General features: G+C 35.3%; 1 protein-coding gene across 1 annotated transcript; it reads right to left on the bottom strand.

Moving 5' to 3' along the window:
• Nucleotides 1-101: 101 nt before the first annotated feature.
• LOC127974775 (N-acetylglucosamine-1-phosphotransferase subunits alpha/beta-like) lies at nt 102-18819 on the bottom strand. Its single transcript, XM_052578282.1, has 21 exons — nt 18490-18819; nt 18110-18195; nt 17746-17865; nt 16943-16993; nt 16500-16696; nt 16230-16294; nt 14699-14833; nt 11744-11905; nt 11443-11622; nt 11103-11273; nt 10390-10513; nt 10044-10250; nt 8546-9558; nt 8045-8244; nt 7707-7926; nt 6770-6883; nt 6447-6532; nt 6261-6359; nt 6006-6173; nt 2800-2890; nt 102-1247 (listed from the first exon to the last, which is right to left on the bottom strand). The coding sequence occupies exons 1-21, from the start codon at nt 18619-18621 to the stop codon at nt 1176-1178; spliced, it is 3693 nt and encodes a 1230-aa protein (XP_052434242.1). The 5' UTR covers nt 18622-18819; the 3' UTR covers nt 102-1175.
• Nucleotides 18820-19824: the final 1005 nt, after the last annotated feature.

Consider the following 19824-nt stretch of genomic DNA (forward strand, 5'->3'; position numbering starts at 1 on the left):
TCTTCATACTCTGAACATCTCCTCCTTCTGGAAGCAAGAATCAATTACACATAACGGCTAAAAATGTGACGCAACAGGAGCAAAGCATATCAATGCAGTCATGACTTTGAAAGATTTTTAATTAACATATTTGGCCGTTTCATCACGCTTCAGCATTCAGATTATGTTCTCATTTCATTAGCAAATTAGGCACCTGGTTTAATTTACATTTGACACTAAAGTGGAGAAGTGTCCTAAAATAAAGAGACCTAAAATAAGAATTTTAGAAACACACATTTCCAAAATAAAACAAAGATATGCTTGTACATAACAATTATGTATTTTCTAATATAATAAATAAAAATCAACAGGGAAACTCATCCCAGAACAGCATTATCGTTCATCACGTTTCCTAAACTATGCCCTGCAAAGGTTTAGGGTCAGTAGTCATAACATTTGAGCAAGTCAAGAACGATTCCCTTTAAAAGACAAGTGAAGGTGAGGAGTTAATACACACCAGGGCCACAGGCGATGGAATCTGAATTTCAGACAAAGTCAGTATTTAATGTCCCATTGAGAGACGATCATGTGAAGGATTTCAAGCAAAAACAACATGCAGTTAAAAAAAAAGACAGAAAGAGAAGGAAATGGCTCATTTTTCCACAATCCTTGCTGAAATTTCCAAGTATCCGGATTGCTATTCGGTTGTAAAAATGCTCCCGGAGATTCTGTGCCACTTTGGAGCAAGCAAGCATGAAAGACAAATTAAGACAAATGCAAAAAAGCCAAACGCAAGGCAGAAAGTTCAAGCCATGCATCAGAGTCCACCACTTTCATTCACGTGGTAAAGAAAGGCACTGCAAGGATGAGGAAGGAAAGACAAGACAGAGAACAAGAGAAAGAACAACATCTTTACCCTTCACTTTTTCCCTTAGGAGTTAAAAATCCTATTTCAAATCATTACAATTCAGGTAATATGGCAACACACTCGAAATGGGCCACTGAGTTCGATTCACATTCAATTGTGATCGCTTGCCTCGTGGGCCCCTGCGTGTCTCACTAATGCCCCTTTGTGGAGGAGGCCTTCAACTTCATCCAGTCACCTCCAAATGGCCATTTTTATCTGATGGCATTAACAGGAGTACGACTCTGGTACTTCAGATTCAAAAGACACAAGCTCTGAGAAAGGAATAACCTCACACCCGCTCGGGGTTTGCATCATTGCTGACCCTGCGTCTGGGGAGAAGCCGCCGTTTCAACATGATCAGCTGAGGGACAGAAAGAAAAGGAAGAGGAAGGAGCGTCAACCAACCGGTTATGAATGCTGTGGGGTAACTTGTGACAGACACATGATTACACACAAACAGTATAGAAACCAGATCAACATATGAACATAACAGGGAAGAAAGAGGAACAAGAGACTAATACCATAAAGACTGAATCTAGAATAAAACCGTATTCAGTTCAGTCACTATATTGTTCTAATTAATAATTCATTACAAAATCTTTTTTTGTTTGTTTTTTTGTGAATTTATTTGGGGGGAAAAATGCTGTTTTTTTTTTTTGTCCACCCATGCCTTATTAAATTATATTTATGCATTAAGCAGACGCTTTTATCCAAAGCGACTTACAGTGCATCCAGGCTATCAGTTTTTACCTATCATGTGTTCCCGAGGAATCGAACCCCCAACGCTTGATAAGCGCAATGCACTACCAATTGAGCTACAAGAATACTATGCATTATGTAGTTTTATTTAAAAATGTAAAAAAAAAAAAATCAATTATTTTATTAATTTTAAATAGTACTTTCAACTACTTATCTGTATCTTTCAGAATTATATCCATATTCACAAATGTTGAAACAATTTAACATTTTAATTCATACAAATTTAGCTCAAAATGGTTAAATGTGAATTGTGAACAAAACTGACAAATCAATCGACATATTTAAAGCCTTTTCAATAATGTTTAAAATGATAGTTAAATGCAATAGCACACATTTAATAAATCATTTATAAATTGGATTAAGTTTAAAGTTCACTAGACGGTTAGCATGCTGAAGGGGCCAGTGAAATATAAACACATTTTTCTTAAGCCAATTTAAAAATAATGGAAAAATAAGTGTGTAAAATGTTTTGAATATGTCCATTTATTTTTTAATTAAATTGTACCGATTAGTAATAATAAATACATAATATTTAAAGAATATAAACATTTTAAATGTATAAAAAAACTAATTATAATTAATTAACATTAATGATTGGTTTCATAGCATTTTAAGTGACACTTCAAGCCCTTCAGAATGCTGTATATAAGCAGGAATTCCAAGAAAAGAAACAGGAAGTGGCTATATGAGTTAATGGGAAAACTGGAAGTCTTTTCTAAAGATTGTAATTCAGCCTGTTAATGTGCTCGTCTGTCAGAGAGGAGCATGCAGCCGAACATGACATGGCTCTACATGCATGTACGGCAGCAGAGCAAGCACCCGCTGATAATGCATCACCTCCATATGTGTACTTCTGGTGAGTGTTCACATTACTGTTCTGTCACTAAGGACAGATGAAGACACACTGGTCCCTTAAAAGGTCACCGTGACCATTAACCTCTCCAAAAGACAGAAACCTGACCCAGCAATTAATAGTGTGACTATTTGCTGCAAGCTGCCTGGTTAATCAATCATCAGGATGATATTTTTGCCTTTACTATTTCCTTAAAAGGACACAGAGGGTTGCGGGTTAAATTTGATATATTAGTTGCTAATGGTAATGAGACTAGCCAGACTCCAATGGACAATGGATGTGTAAGCCGAACCGTACTGACCTGCTCAGCAAAGAACGACATGACAGTGAAGACGACTAACGTCACCAGCACGCAGTGGGTCCAGAACTTCAGCTTGTCCCTGTATATTCGCCTGGGAAACAGAAGATCAAGGCTGGTTAGCCCCGTTACATGGTAGATGATATAACTACACAATCTGGATCCAACAAGCCTCATTATACATGTTGGCAACAATTCAAAACAATTCTGAATAGATCTACAGGTATAGAACTTCTTGCCGTTTAATCGAATCACTCCAAAAGTGAAGTAAAACTGCAAAACCGTTTAGGATTTGATTCAATGTCAAATATCGAATCTAATACAATAAAATATACACTACTGTGCAAACGTTAGGGGGTTAATTTTAAGTATTTTATGCTCACCAGGGCTGCATTTATTTGTTTAAAATCAGATATATTATGAGAAACATTTGTTATTATTACCATTTATGTTGAAAACAGCTGGTGTTGCTTAATATTTTTCGTAAAACTATTGTGTTGCTTAAAATATAAATGCAACAGATATCTTTTGGAATCTTTATGATCAATTTTATGCAGCACTGCTCAAATATTAAATACATAATACATTTAAGAAATATTATTAAAAATCAAAACATACACCATTTCAAAAAATCTGAACTGTAATGACTCCAAAAATGTCTACTATAATATAAAAAACACCTCAATCATTAAATCATAAATATCACTATCAAATGATCTGATTTCATATCAAATTATCTGGTACTTGAATACTTTTTTTGACCTTGGTCTGCAGCTCTGCAGTCATACATTATATGACTTTGCTTTGGTGGATAAGTTATTAAATAGTAATAAATAGTTTTGTTAAAAGTTAAAAAATAAATAAATAGATGAATAGGCTGCATTATTATTAATATAATAGATAATTGAAAATATTTCTGTATAGTTATGGTGAGTTCATTCACTGCTGTCAGCATACAAGGGCAGGAATGGTAATGCTCTCTTAACTCCTGCCAGATTCAAAACTGTACATTTATCAAGAGCGTGATTGACAGTTCACAGTGACTCAAGTTCTGTTGACACGCAGCAGGCTGTCGGAGGTGAGAGGGTGACAAGGTGATATCATCATCTGTGAGGAACACAGTTCATCACTCTTTTTGTCACCAGCAGATCTGCAGATACACAGCCTATGGGGTTGCCTGAGTCTAGCAGTACCCAAAAATAACACCCTGCCCAGGGTTCGTACAGCAACTGCAAAATGAAATTCCAGGACTTTCAAGGACTTTAAACACTACATAGCTCAGAGATCTCACTTATCAAACAACATTGTTATTATCTTTCAAATTCTATCCAAATAAACTAATAAATCAAAATGGTACAAATAAAGTGCAGCACAAAAGCATGCGATGACTGTCAACTTTAACATTTGAAAGGATATTATGGTAAAGTTATCGCTTTCCTTATTCAAACTACATATTTTTTCATTAATATAAGACTGACCTGAAGAATGAAAGCTGTATCACACACTTGTGTGCGACAATACACTTAGCTCATGAGATATACAAATACTTGGTTCACTAGAATGAGACAATATTTTAATACTATTTTTACCATTTTTTTTTTTTAATTACAAAATATTTGTCTTTTAAATCACGCAAATCTAAACAATGCAGTTGTATTTTGAAATATTTTAACTAATTTAGGGCTATAACTAATAATTGTTTTAGTAATCAAGTAATTTACTTATTATTTTGACAACTGAGTAATAGAAATAGACCCAAGTGAAAAACAGGCTTTAGGATGACTATTTATATATAAACTAACGATGAAGCAATAATAATTGGTTTAAATAAATTATTAAAACCAAGTAATAACATGTTTTTTTTAACAGCACTGATAAAATAGGCCTACATATTTTACAAATTTGTGTAAAAAGGTAACAGAGAGCCGCTCTGGCTGGTTGAGCATGAATGGTGAACGCACTAGTCATAATTTCCAACCTATAACCCTCCAAAGGATCGACAGATACATAAACCCTTCTTCAACCACCTCCCCGTTCCCAGAAATTCTAGACTGTGTCGACAGCTATCACCCAACTTCTCACAGTGATGACAGGAAGGAACGCTTACCACTATTCACAGGAGTAAAGCAACAGAAACAGGCTATAAATCAAACACAACTTCACACAACTAAATGTAAACAGACTTGTGACACTCCTTACAACAAAACCGAATATATCTCTACACCAGTAAACCATTATATTTAGGGATTAATGATCTGGAAAGTTGTGGCGACATGTTTTAAATCTTATTGGGTTTAAATACTGCCCTTTGAAAGCTTAAAGTTCATTCAAAATGACTAATGAATCAGTGATTCAATTCACTCACCCTCATGTTGTTCCAAACCCATATGACTTTCCCATACGAGTTTCTTCCATGAAACACAATAGGAGATATTTTGAAAAATCTGCTGGCTGCTCTTTGTCATGCAATATGTGAGCCTTACAAAAAGTCTTCAAGACTGAAAATTTAATTTGTTCTTTACACAAAGCTATCACATGACATCTAAATTATAGTGAATAAATCATGTGACTATTTCTATGGTGTCTTTGGATCCTTGTTGAAGATTCATAAGCTTGTATACATGTGTGCAATTTTAGTATTATTTAGTTTACATTTGTATTTTTTTTAGCTTCATTTTAGTAATTTTTTCTATTTCGGTTTTAGAAATGTTATTAATCATTTGATTTCATTTTCTTTTTCTTCAATTATTTAAATGAATGAATGCTTTTAATAGTTTTTATTAACAATAACAAAACTGCTTCAAAAAAGTCTTGCAGGTTTGGAACAACACGAGGGTGATTAATGATGTGTCTTCGGCTACAGTGTTTTATGTGGACAGATACTTTTTGTTTTCTTTACACTACCATAAAGATAAAATAATTATTTATTTAGGTTTAATTGCTGCTATACCTTTATTCCAAAACTTTTGTTTTTTATTTTTCATGTCGATTAGGTCCATTCGTTTCATATTGAACTATTAATGCTCTTTCTGTCGAGGGTTTCACTAAATTACTCCTATCAGACTTGGTCTGTCCTGATCTGTTGTTGATCTAATGAAACTTGAGGTATGTACACAGACCTGTTTGACTTGTCTTTGTTAAATGCTTATTTAGGTTTCTGTCTTTTACACCAACATGCACTGTACGGCTGCTTATGAATAAACTCTTACCACTCCTGCAGCTCTGTCATGTGGAGGAAACGGTTTCTGTATTCTCTGGGCAGCTCAAACTGAGAGGGCAATGGGAACATTGATTCATAGAAGTCCCTCAGTACAGCTTTGACTGTGCTGGCATCCTTATGGCTGTGGTCAATATTGTCATTCAAGCAGATAAACTTCCTGTAGGCAAAAAAAAATTTAAATGAAAAAAGTGAATGAGGCTTCCCAAAGTGTGGAAAAAAAAGGAACGAAAGCCCCTGAATGTACCTAGGGTTCTTTCTGATGTCATCAAGCTGTCCCACTACATGAGAGACGTTGGTCCGTATCATCTTAAAGGCGATCTCCTCTTCGCCCATAATTTCAAATCTGAAAAGAACAAGAGCCTGTATAACCAACCCATGTTTGTGTTTTTGGGAACTTTTTCCTAATATATTAGGAAAATGAAAATCCTACTTGTATTTATTCTGGTCCTTGAAGGCTTTGTGGATCCTCTCTGTGATGGGATTGCAGTGGATTACTAAACCTTTCGTGACGGGTGGCTGTAGGAACATCAAAACACTGATTTTTTTTAACAGTACCAACAAATGCACAGACAGAAGAGCTGATGATACAAGAAAAGCCAACCATGACAATATTATAGTGTGCAGCCTAAAGCTATTCATGGACAAGGTGATGATCACTTAAACGTTTTGTGAGATTTTATAGTTTAATGTTTGACTTGTATACTTGTGTTGGAATAAGACTTTGTGTTAAGACCTTGGAACCGTGGCTCTCACCATGCTGGGGTCATAATAGGCCTCCTGGGTTGGGCTGACAATATGGAGCTGTGTAAGGTTGGACGGAAGAGTCTTGGAGCAGTTTATAAGCATCTGCTCCAGACTGGTCAAATCCTGTTTAGAGCCAAATAAACACACATGTCGTTCTCAACATGGGTAGGACAGACAAATCATGTCATGACCACAAAAAAAAAAACAATATATACATATATACATACATTATATACATACATACATTATATACATACATACATACTATATATATATATATATATATATATATATATATATATATATATATATATATATATATATATATATATATATATATATATATATATACACACACACACATACATACACACACACACACACATATATATATATATATATATATATATATATATATATATATATAATAATAATATAAAATAATTACATGATGAACTTTAAATGTATTTAAATGACATTTTAAGTGGAATTAAATAAGACCATAAAAAACTAATTAGACTAAATTAAATTAAAACATATTTAGCAGCAATTAAAAAAAAGACATTTTAAATTCAAATAAATTAGAATACATATTTAATTAAACAATTACATTTTAAATAAAATATATTAACTATATAAAATTAAATGTAACTACATTTTAAATTAAAATAAAATCTTAAAATAAACATTTAAAAATACATTTACATTTAAAAAAATATAATAAATGAATATATTAACTATATAAAATTAAATGTAACTACATTTTAAATTAAAATAAAATCTTAAAATAAACATTTAAAAATACATTTACATTTAAAAAAAATATAATAAATGAGTCTATATTAAAATATTACATTTTAAATAATGTATTATTTTGAAAAATTTAAAGATTTTGTGTAGTAAACAAATCATTTTCTCTGTACAGTGGTGAGAGGGTGATGTGTACCTGAAGGCTTAAGGGGAGTTCATGGATACGTGTGGCCAACGTGCGAATCTCACGATCAGACAGCACGCCAGAGTGGTCTGTGTCAATTTCGTCAAACACTTCTGATATATTGAGCTGCTGCACTGCACTCATCAAGAAGTAGAAATAAGAAAAGGCAAACTGCATGTCCTCTGAGTGACGCACACGGTGGGACGAGGTCTTATCAAACTCCTGCGGGAAGCTGAAGGAGCAACATATCGAGACAAAAAAGAAAAAAACATTAAAATCACTAAGTCAATCTAATCTATAGATTAACATTAAATTGGTACACAAGTCTGTGTGTATGTTGTGACTCTCACGTGTCCTGTAGTTCCTGCATGACAAGCCTGTCAATCATGTGAGGCATGTGGGCAGGCACTTTACGGGAAGTGAAGCCAAATTGAGCATTCAAGAGTCTGTTGACATAGCGGAGTGAATCTGCAAAAGTGTCCCGCAACCTGCGTCCAGTGGCTGTCCCGTCAGCTGCATACTGCAGTTCTCTCTGCAGATGCTCCTCTTCCTGTGATGCACAAAAAAAGACACATACAAAGATCAATGAACGGGAGATATTGCAATACTTAGTAATACTCGAAACCAATACTCAAGAAGTTCAATCTTTCAGTTACTTTCTGTTTTTGTATGTAAAAATCTTGATAACATTATAAGTGTACCTCAGAGAATTGTATAAAATAATATAAAAGTTCATGACCCCTTTAAAAGTCTGTGGGGGGTAGACTTTTAGCCCTGCTCCTTGTGTGAGTACATGGGAGGCCTGCAGTTTAAAAAAGTTAAGAAACCACCGTTACAGAACCATGCCTCACCTCCAGCAGATCCTGAAAGAACTTCCTCTTCTCCCATGGAAGGAAACCACGGTCGAAGCTGGAGGTGTAATACTGGAGTTTACGACCCACCGGCCGCCCACGGAGGTGCGCTTGGTTTTCTGAATCTCTCTCCTTGGACATGTTTCCCATCAGGGTGTCTAGAAGCTTATGAGCATGTGGTTTCTCTTTGCTGAACAATCTTAACTGAACATTCGGTGTAACACCATCAATCTGGACTGGGATAAGAGATGGAGCGCCAGCTGGCTCCAATTTAGAATTATAAAGTCTTTCCTTTTCTTCATTTGCTCTTTTCACCTGATGTTGAGACTTCTGGTCTTCATTCGAGTGTTTTGCTTGCTCGTTCTGGTCTTGTTTTTCAGAGTTTTTATTGGTTAGTGAAAGCTTAGCTTTGTCTTTGTACGGGCCCAACAGCACTGCTTTGGTCAAATTAAAGCCTCTAATAGTGATGTCACCTGATGATAACTTCTCGTTCAGTTTCTGTAACTCGAGCTTCACTTCCTCAGGCAAAAGAGATTCGTTTAATGCAGGCACCTGCACAATCTCTACACCGCCATGGGCTTTCTCTCTAACTCTCGGGCCTTGTTTTTCTTTGGGAACATTTTCAAACTCAACCACTGGTTCTGGGGTCACTATGTTCGGTCTGGGATCTTCGTCTTTCTCCTGCACCGGATTGGATATGTTCGATTTGGGGAGTTCTCGGGTATCTACAGCTACAGAGAAAGTCATGATGAAGTCGTGGTTGTCGGTATCCTGAAAGGTGATGTTGTAGTGGATCTGGGTGTCATTGTGTCCGGGCAGCAGCAGCAGGTGGATGGTCTTCCATTTGTTGGCGACAGAAGTGTGACGGAGCACTGGGTTATCTGCAACCTGTGCCTCGGACACGCGGTGAGCCAGGCCTGAGAAGCTAAAATACGGTCGGAGCTCTCCCTGAGGCAGGGTGTAAATCGTCTGGTTCCTCCGGAGGACGACACGGTGCAGTTGGTCGAAATTATCTTAGAAATGCACAAACAAACAGAAAATTGTGTTAATTCAATTACTACTAGATTTCATAAGTAATACTCATGGTAATGGTTCTCAAACAGGGGGCCAGGAAATGCTGTTCATTTGAATAAAAAATATATTTTTAGATTCATATGCTTAGCCTTGTGCCAAGTATATGCACACCTCATCTTTCTTTTGTTAATTTAATTTAGTTAAATTTGTTCATATCAGGTTTGTGGCTTTGGTGGGGACATTTAAAACAGCCCATAAAATTTATTTGACTGCAATTGCATGTCATGGGAGGCTTGTTAATGACATTGCACATTACTTTTTTCATATTAAAAATGAATTGGACCAATTATGATTCTGAGAGCTCCTAATAAATTCTACACCTTTGATATGTGTATATATGCATGCATATATGGATGGGCCTATTGTGTAAGAGGGTGAGGGGACTTCAGGTCAAAATTGTTGAGAAAACTAGGTCAAGACTCACCTTGTCCGCAGTCACCCACATCGAACCCACAAGCAATAACGTTGCACGCCTGGTCACAGAACTTATCTGCCAACCAAGAGTTAGCGCAGCCTTGGTTGCAGAAGGACACGCCTCCCAGTCCCCCGAGACCACCTCCGAACTGCCAAGGCTGCCCACCTCCGATCACAGCACCGCCCGCTCCTCCGAAACGACTGCTGCCTGCAGTACCTGCAAGGAAAAAAATCATGAAATTATTAATCAGAAATAAAGATGGGATCAGAAACATGCAATTGGTTCATTAAAATAAACATGAGATTGAATAATGACAACATTTTCATTTTGGGGCGAGATGACAGTGTCAAAGTACCATGACAGTCTCCTCCATCCCAATCACATGCAGAGTTGTTGCAGGCCTTGTCACAGTAGCCATCTTTGATCCAGGACCCCGGGCAGCCCTCAGCACAGTTTGGTACAGGCCAAGTGAGATACACCTGTAAACAGAGAAAAACACCTGAGGTGATTATCAAAGCCAAAGGAGTTGTAATGGAAAATGGAAAGATTCCTCCTTTAATAATATAATTCTCTTAGATTCACTTTATATTTTTAAAAGTCTCTTTTGTTCACCAAGACTGCAAGCCAAAACGGGTCTCTACTTTAATAATATTTTTAAATTATTAGTATTTTATTTATTTTTTTTACATTTTTTTTTCCAGCAACTTTAGTCCAGTGTTAAATATCACATGATCCTATTAAGTAAAAATCATGTTTCGTGAAGATATTTAGCAAATTTGAATAGATCAAAACTTATTTTTTGATTAGTAATGTTTAATTTTTTTTTTTATGAAATAGAAATGAAATAGAAAGCTTAAACAAATGAAAACTGTCTTAACTGCCACTTTTGATCAATTTAATGCATCGCTTATAAATAACAGGATTAATTTATTTAAAAAGGTAGTACTGTATGTATTCAGTAGTGTGTGTGTTCATAGATCTTTTGTATGTATGCAGAATTTGCCTTACAAATGTGCATTTTAATTCAAATCTGCATCAACTGAGGTTCAAATAAACAGTCTTGCTGACCTTTTGACCTTTAGAGTGGCTGTAGAAATCGTCAGGCCACACGTCCTTGCCGAACATGACATCATCATTGAGGTAGATGAACTTTTGAGAGAGTCCTGGGATTCGGTGAATGTGGGTCTCTATGGCAGGAGAGCTGAATGATGGCAGGTGAGAATGATTCTGAAAAATGTCCTGAGAGACAAATGCAAACAACAACAACATAAGACTCAATGTCATTACTGTAAATCTTAAATAAATACACTCATGTATTAGTATTTGAATGCATTACAGCACACACTTCTGGAGATCCTTTGGAAAGGTAAGTAGTCTTTACTGGTCACCAAGGGTCTGCAGAGCTTACCTGGTGAGTAACCACTGAGATACGGGGGTTATCCAGGTTAAGCCAAGACGGTATCTGACTATTGGTTATGATAAAGATGTGCCGCACCCATGGTGCGTGTTTTTCGATGGAACGTAGTGAATAACGCAGCTCTTCATTGTCCTCAAAGCGACTTGCAGATACATCCTCATCCTGTTTAGACTGAAAAAAAGGAAAACTGTTTATTATGTATTAGTTAAGTAACTTAACTAATAGGTTGATCACTAATCAAGCACACATTGGCTTTGTTTTTACCCGTCTATGAAACTGTAGTGAGTTGTACCTGTGAGATGGCGCTAAGGTCCCAGAAGAGGTACGCGGGACTGACTGTGAGCTCTTTTCCTTCCAACGTCAGGTTCTTCTTGGCCTGCTGGGTGAGTTCAGTAAAATCCTGAGCTGTATTTAGGTGGAGAAGAGCAATACTGGCCTCCGAGTACAGCTGCAACTGAGATATATACATATACAAACAGTCACTTCTTCCTGTAAGATCACAATATGTAACAGGATATATGATTTAGTTAAATTAAAACTACTTATTTTATTTTCGCTTAAATATTAAGCAGCACAAATGTTTTCAACATTGATAATAATAAGAGATGTTTATTGAGCAGCAAATCAGCATGTTAGAATGATTTCTGAAGAATCATGCGGCACTCAAAACTGCTGAAGTAATGACTGCTGAAAATCCAGCCTTGTCATCACAGGAAAAAAACTAGTTTGAAAATACATTAAAATAGAAAACGTTATTTAAAAAAAAATGATATTGTACAATATTGCTGTTTTTACACTATTCATAACTTTTTACACTATTCATAGCCTTTGTTAGCATCAAAAACAAGATATTATCAACCCTAAAGTTAGGAGTAGAAGCAGATAAAAATGCAGCATCAGGACTCCACCAGGGCTTCCCCCCATTACCTAATAACTTTGGGGAAATAGCTTTTATTCCCAGCACTGGAGGTGGAAGTAAAACAACTTTTTTTCCCCTTAATGTCTCCTTGTCAAAGTCCCACAATTTGTGCCCAAACTTTTCAAATCATTCCCATGCCACTGATACACCTACAGTAATAATACACATAGGAAATAGCACAGAACTGCGTTTACTCTTTTGGATGACCCCCTATCATATGGTTAAGAGACACACCACAGCCATATGACTGCCAGCACGAAGCCAAACTCCAGTGATGATGAGTTTGCTTGTACGATCAGGTTTCCCTCCAAAAAAAAGTTTTATCACTTGTCACAAAGCTGTTTACAAGCACAGGGTCCTCATTGTTACCGTTCCCATACCTCCAGTTAATGCCAAATGAAGACAACAGAGAGCCAAAATAGTTTATCTATCAATAGCATTTACACAGAAAATGTGTTTCCAAGAACACCATCAGTGCCAAACACTTCTGAAGAAGGCCCACTTAATCAGGCAGCAACCCTACTGTCATCACATTAATGAAAAACAACCCACAGAACCCAAATAAATAACAGGGTAAAATAGTAGAACTTGGTGTTTAAAAGGTGCACATTTTATGTACAATTGAGACAACAGACAAAATCAGTGTTTAAAACAGTGGTCTCACACTCACTTCCTGGAGGGCCACAGCTCTGCAGAGTTTAGCTCCAACCAGCTCCAATTCACAACTGCTTGGAAGTTTCTAGTAATCCTGAAGACCTTGATTAGCTGGATCAGGTGTGTTCGATTAGGGTATGAGTAAAACTGTGCAGAGCTGTGGCCCTTCAGGAATTGTGTTTGAGACCAATGGTTTAAAATGTTCAAAAATGTTAGCATATTTATAACTAAGGCATTATTTATGAATTGATTTTCCAAGTACGGACATTCCCAAAGGGACAATTTGCCAACTTGAGCTTACTTCTGTTTACAAATTTGTCCCCAACCTATAACAAGTAGATTCGTCACACACACACACACTTCAATGTCAGTATTTCTTGTGTAACTGTGTGTGCACTGGACAGAGGTCAAGGGAGAGCTTTCATCAACATTGCAAACAGGCTAACACACACTATAAATACTAGTCACCTCTCAACACTCTACTTCTCTCTCTTTCTTTATCTGTTCCTCAGCTTCATACTTTGCTATATTACCTTAGGTGACCCACATTTGGATCATAGACACACAATACTAAAGGGAACAAAACCTATAGAAAACTCCTCATCCTTCCTCAAAAATGAGCAGAACAAGACATGGAAGGAAAGTTGTGGAGCTGTGGAGAGCAAGAATGAATGAAAACAAAAATGAACAAGAAAGAAGAAAAACTAAATTAGTCAAGCAAGAACACACACACAAAACAAAAGGAACAAACAAAAGCTAGAACAAACTTTTGCAAACAAGATTAAACAAAAACAAACAAAAAAAATCAAGGAACTAACTAAAACAAGCAAAGCTGGAAAAAAGCAAACAAAATTTTGGAAGCAAGAATAAATTAAAGAAAGCACAGATGGACTCAAAAACAAACAAAATCAGAGAGGAACAAAAGAAACCAAGCAATCTTGAACAAAAGCAAGAACAAATCAAGAATAACCAAGTATGAAAACAAGAACAAACAACATTCAAAAAAACAAAACAAAAAAACAAGGAAGAACAAAAACAAGCAAAGATACACCAAAGCGATCAAGGTAATAGTGAAAGAAAACAAAAACAAACAAAAGCTAAATAAACAGGAGAAAGAACAAACAAAACCAAAAACAAACAAAATCAAGCAAGTACAAAGCAAAGAAATAAAACAAACAAATAAAGTATTGTGAGGTATACAGTGCTCTGTGGGGAAATAGTGTAGAGGTAGAGATAGAAGGTCATCTAAACCCTGCTGCCTTTTTCAAGCGCAGGCTGGCGCCGGGCCATTCCAAACAGTTGTTGTACTGTTAACCCCCCATCAGTCTACTCGAGTGACACTGTAATACCCTGAGCACTTATCACATGACCGCAGGCAACAGGACGGAGCCCACACATTGGCCTGACCAATGAGATAGACACTGATCCACAACATACAAAACACTGATTATTATTTCACAGATCAATGGATGGGGAATGTTTATGTAGCTTGACTCAAGCAATAGTTAAATATGACAAATATAGTAACTTCACTGGGGTTGTTGATGGATAAAGGCCAAACTGGGAATTCACAGACAGCCGTGTCTTTCTAATGGATTTTACAATCTTGTGCGCCACCTTGTGGTCATGTCAAACAATGCATTCAACTGATTGTCATATTTGAGAGGTTTTTACCTGTTGGATTTTACTGGTCACCACAGCTGGTAGTTTGACCCGGAGCTGCTCAGTTTCCTTCAGTGATGCTGGGAACCCGCTCAAGTAGGCCAGAGTTTGCATTCGGACCAGCCCCGGAGCCTCTTTATCAGTCGTCTGTCACAGAAACAGACGTTAAGACTCCATGAGTTTCACAAGGCTATTGTTTTAAAACAATAACTTTGCATACATATATTAAAAGCTAACGTTACATGATAATATTTCTCACAAGCGAGGAAACACCGGCGCCGTTCGTGAAGAAAATGAAATTAGCTGCTGCCGAGAAACACACAGACTCAGAGAGGTAATATACACGCTCGCTCTTACCTTAGAACTTCATTAATGTCTGCATCAACGGCTCAATCCTCCGTTTGCTAGGTCTAAAATGACGTTTTGGAATTAGCAACGGAGGCGTTGGGTGGGATGCGGAAGAAAGTAATCCTACTCACAATAGCATTTTAAGTACAAAAAACGGACTAATTCCTAATAATTCAATGGCCCGGAGTCAATTATTCCTTACTTAATGCCATGTCAGCATCTGGGGCTATTTTCATGGCAAAAACTTAATTACAATATTTTGCAAATATCACAAATACAATGAAACCAAGCAAACACAGGCAAGTAATATTACACAAGATATTTCAAATTTTAGCTCTTCAAGCTAAATCTTACTAAATTAGTCATTTAGTGTCCTAAAATCATAAAAGAGCTTTCTACTTGCATTAAAACGGTGACAACCCAAAAGAATGTGTTTATTAAAAAGGGGCGTCTTGCAGAACCAGGGATGATGTAATCCATACAAAATCTACAGTGATGAGGTTTGCCAGGAACATGACTCAGGAGTGCTAATAAAACCTTCATCAAAACGACATTGCGTTATATTGTTCCTCTTGTTGGTTAAAAGTTGCAGACATCACAACAAAAAACACAGTTCCCTTTTCTGAAAATGACTTTGATTCGTAAAGCAGCACGAGTTTTTTGGTTTAGTACTACGTTTACTCAAATTTAGGTGTGGGATATTCCTGCTCATGTTACCACTTTTTAGAAAGTGAGGTGACAAAAAGTCAATCCATTGTTTTTCAAGTATTTGATTATCAAAATGAGTATAATTTAAGGTATTATTTATATTCTAATGTAGTATTTACTTAAGTTTCGAATAAGCTTTTATTTTTATATTTTCTGTCTTAATTTTAATATACGTTCCATTAACTTTTTACGTGATTTTGTCATTTTCATTAGCTTTAATTAAATTACATTTTTATTTCAGTTTTAGTCATTTTGGTACTCGAACTTCAGTCAGCTCCCAATGCAACATTTCTATTCTTTATATTCATTTTTGGAGAAGTTCACGTTTTAAGTTGTTTCTGTGGCTCACTGGTAAAGCATTGCATCAGCACAGCAGCGCAAAAGATCGAGGGTTCAAAAAACTCAAGTTGGAAACTCCAACTTTAGAGTGGCATGGAAAGCAGAATTAGTCAATAAGAAGTGTTAATACAGCAGTTATTTTTCTCACCAGATAACCTCGGCTGATGGAGTGTGTCAAAGTATCCTTCAAAGCATCTGTATGGGCTTTTTCAGCTGCAACAGGACATAAAACTAAATGTTAGACTAACACCGAGTCAGTTTCGTACCTGTTAATGGACAATAAAAGTCAATTTATATTACATAAATAGCTATATTTTTTACTCCCAATTCCCATTTTTTGTGAGACAGTATATGAGTCTACTCTATACAGCATTTAAAATCATACTTCATAAAAGTGTGAAGTAGGTTATAATTGTACCTTCACTTTGAGAGTGGAAGAGAAGAACAGACACGCTTGTGGAGGAGTGGAGAGGTTTGGCCACCTGTAAGAGCTGTTTTGCACTGGAGAATGCTGCTGAAAGCATTGGCAGCTCCTTCAAGGTGATGTTGGCAGGAAACGCTGGATCCAGCACCAGCACTGGGCCCATGATGCAGTGGGACAGCAGACATTCCGGCCTATCACAGGGCATACAGACTGAATTAAAGCTATATAAAGCCATTCACTCTATTATTCTGTAGTGCAGCAGTTGCTTTTTACACAGGAAAGGGCTGGCGGCATAAAAAACAACTGTTGCTGTGAGGAAAGGTCCTGCTCGCTATGCAACAGGAAACGTATAAACCACACCATATTCAGCTTGCTTCACGTACTGCGGACATATGAATAGCCATTTCGTCTAATTTCTACTTATTTAAAACACTCACCTTCCCTTAGGGGCTTCAGTTATTTCAGATGCATTTTTCCCAAGACGCTCCCTAAAAAAAAAAAGCAAATAAAACACTTTTCTGAATAGAAACTGCACATGCAAATAGTATAAATGCATTTTTTTTTTTACTAAGTTATGGACAAATCTTTTAAAGTGACTTTTAGCTATTAATGGTGAGGTGTTAAAACGTTTGCCCCTCACTCATAATGGACAGGTGTATAATTCAAAATATGTTTTTTTGAATAAAATAACAAAACCAAGTAATAAATATGTCTGAACTAAATGAAAAAGAAACATACGGTTTCATTTATGATTTAATAATCCATTGATCAAATGGTTAATTCCACCAAATATGGAGAATGTTTCTGCAGAAAATTGCATGTTTATACAAAGTACAATGCTTTGTAAAAATAATTATCATTATAATTAATTTATTTCTTAATCCATTCATAATGTAGAATACATTGGGGGGGTTTTTTATTTACTTTCTGATTTATTAAACCATTAATCAAATGGTTAAATAAATGCTATGATCAAATTCCCACCATGCAGATTGCTGTAAACCATGTGTAATTCAAAATACATTGTTTTTATGTAAATGTATGTCAATTTAAATAATAAAATTATGGATAACATTAGTAGTAACAGTAATATTTATTTTTTTCTTTTTAAAGCAACATTATGAATTATTTCTTAATCCATTAATCAAGTAGTTAAATAAATAATGACAAATTTCTCCTGAGTCCCTGGGATAAATAAATACTACACTAACAGTCAGTGTGTGCTTTATGGGCGGGGTACCTCAGGGCCTTCTGTTCTTCTTCCAACTGCTGTCGTACTGCAAGAAGATCCTTCAGCAGGTCTGTGTCTGTGCCATTTACCCAGGTGTAAACCACATCAATGGGCATTGGTAGGCAAAGCCTGAAATGATACATTATATGAGGCAAGGAAGGTATGTGATTCCAGAAATATACATATGAAAATGTAAAAAAAAAAAAAAAAAAAAAAAAAAAATCATGCATTTGAAAAAATAACAGTAATGAACTGAATTGGAGACATTTTCTGATAATAAGCATGAGATAGCGGTGCATCTTAAAGATTTAAGACAGGGCTGTATTAGTGCGTAAATGAAGCAATGATGTTGGTTTCATGATCTGTTGCTCACCTGGTCTGAAAGGACTTTCCTGCAACATTATCTCTGTAGGAATCAAACAAAACATGGTACTGATCTCGACTCCACTCTACCACAACCTGCAAACCAAACAAAACCGGCCAGTTAATACACAACACCAAACCATCTATAAAAGCGTTTGAAAAAGTTTGATTTACACCAAGCCATCTATAAAAGCGTTTGAAAACGTTTGATTTGCAACCTCTATGCAGCAGGTCAGAGTCAGATTGCACAATCAGCTTTGATCAGTCATCACTGATTGACACAGAATGCAAAGATAAGAGGAACATACAGTACATGCATGGCCTGAATGCGAATCTCATGAAGACAGAATACTTCTGTCGGATGAATTTGACTCTGCTTGGTGTACTAACCTCTCCAAACTGAAAAGCAGACACTATCATGAGGACTATTCCTCCGAAGCACAGGTACAGTCCATAGCGATGAGACAGACAGGTGTATGTCTGCCGCTGCAGCAGTTTCAGAACCGAATTAATGATCAACATGACTCTCCCCAGCCATCAACATATCCTCCCCGTAAACAATTAATTAGGACACATGTTTCCTTCGGTGAAATTAAATAAAATCTTCATTACACAAAAACATACAATCACATGATCGCATGCTCGACAATCAAACGCTGTGTAGTTCCTCATTGGTAGTGATCAGGTGATGACAAGACGCTCGTGTAGATCTATGTGCACGGCAGACTCGCTGCCGCCCTCTATTGATCAGGAGGACGGCCACGCTGGATTGGCTGTTCTAGCTGTATTACCCAGGCAGTACCAAAATGTGCTATTGGCGGACATTCTGAAAGTAGTTTTGCTTTCATTTATGAATGAAAGCAATATATTTAAATATTATATAACTTACACAAATTAAATCTATAATTTCATTTTCAAAATGAATCATCAAATTTTATGTTATTAATATTTAAATATGCAAAATATTTGTTTGTGACTTGATAGAACTTTATAGAACCATGTAATATATATTAATGACTAAATAGAAATGTATCTCACCATCAGGTAGAAAGCTTAGTTAACATAGGACTACCGTTTAATATATATATATATATATATATATATATATATATATATATATATATATATATATATATATATATATATATATATATATATATATATATATATATATATATATTTACATGTATACATATATATATATATATATACATATACATATACATGTATATATATATATATATATATATGTATATATATATATATATATATATACATATACATATATATATATATATATATATATATATATATATATATATATATATATATATACATACATATATATATACATACATATATATATATACATACATATATATATATATATATATATATATATATATACATACATATACATATACATATACATATACATATACATATACATACATATACATATACATATACATATACATATACATATATATATATGTATATATATATATATATATATATATATATATATATAGTGAAATCAGTATTCGATGCAGGGGACAGGACACACTAGATGTCCTTTAAGAATATAATATAATATAATATAATATAATATAATATAATATAATATAATATAATATAATATAATAATTTTTATATTAAAGTGTAATATGTAATTTGTTAATTTAATATAATGAATATGTATTGTAGACATATGCAACAAAAACA

Source organism: Carassius gibelio, chromosome A4 (assembly GCF_023724105.1).
Source record: "Carassius gibelio isolate Cgi1373 ecotype wild population from Czech Republic chromosome A4, carGib1.2-hapl.c, whole genome shotgun sequence".
In the NCBI taxonomy this organism is placed as follows: Eukaryota; Metazoa; Chordata; class Actinopteri; order Cypriniformes; family Cyprinidae; genus Carassius; species Carassius gibelio.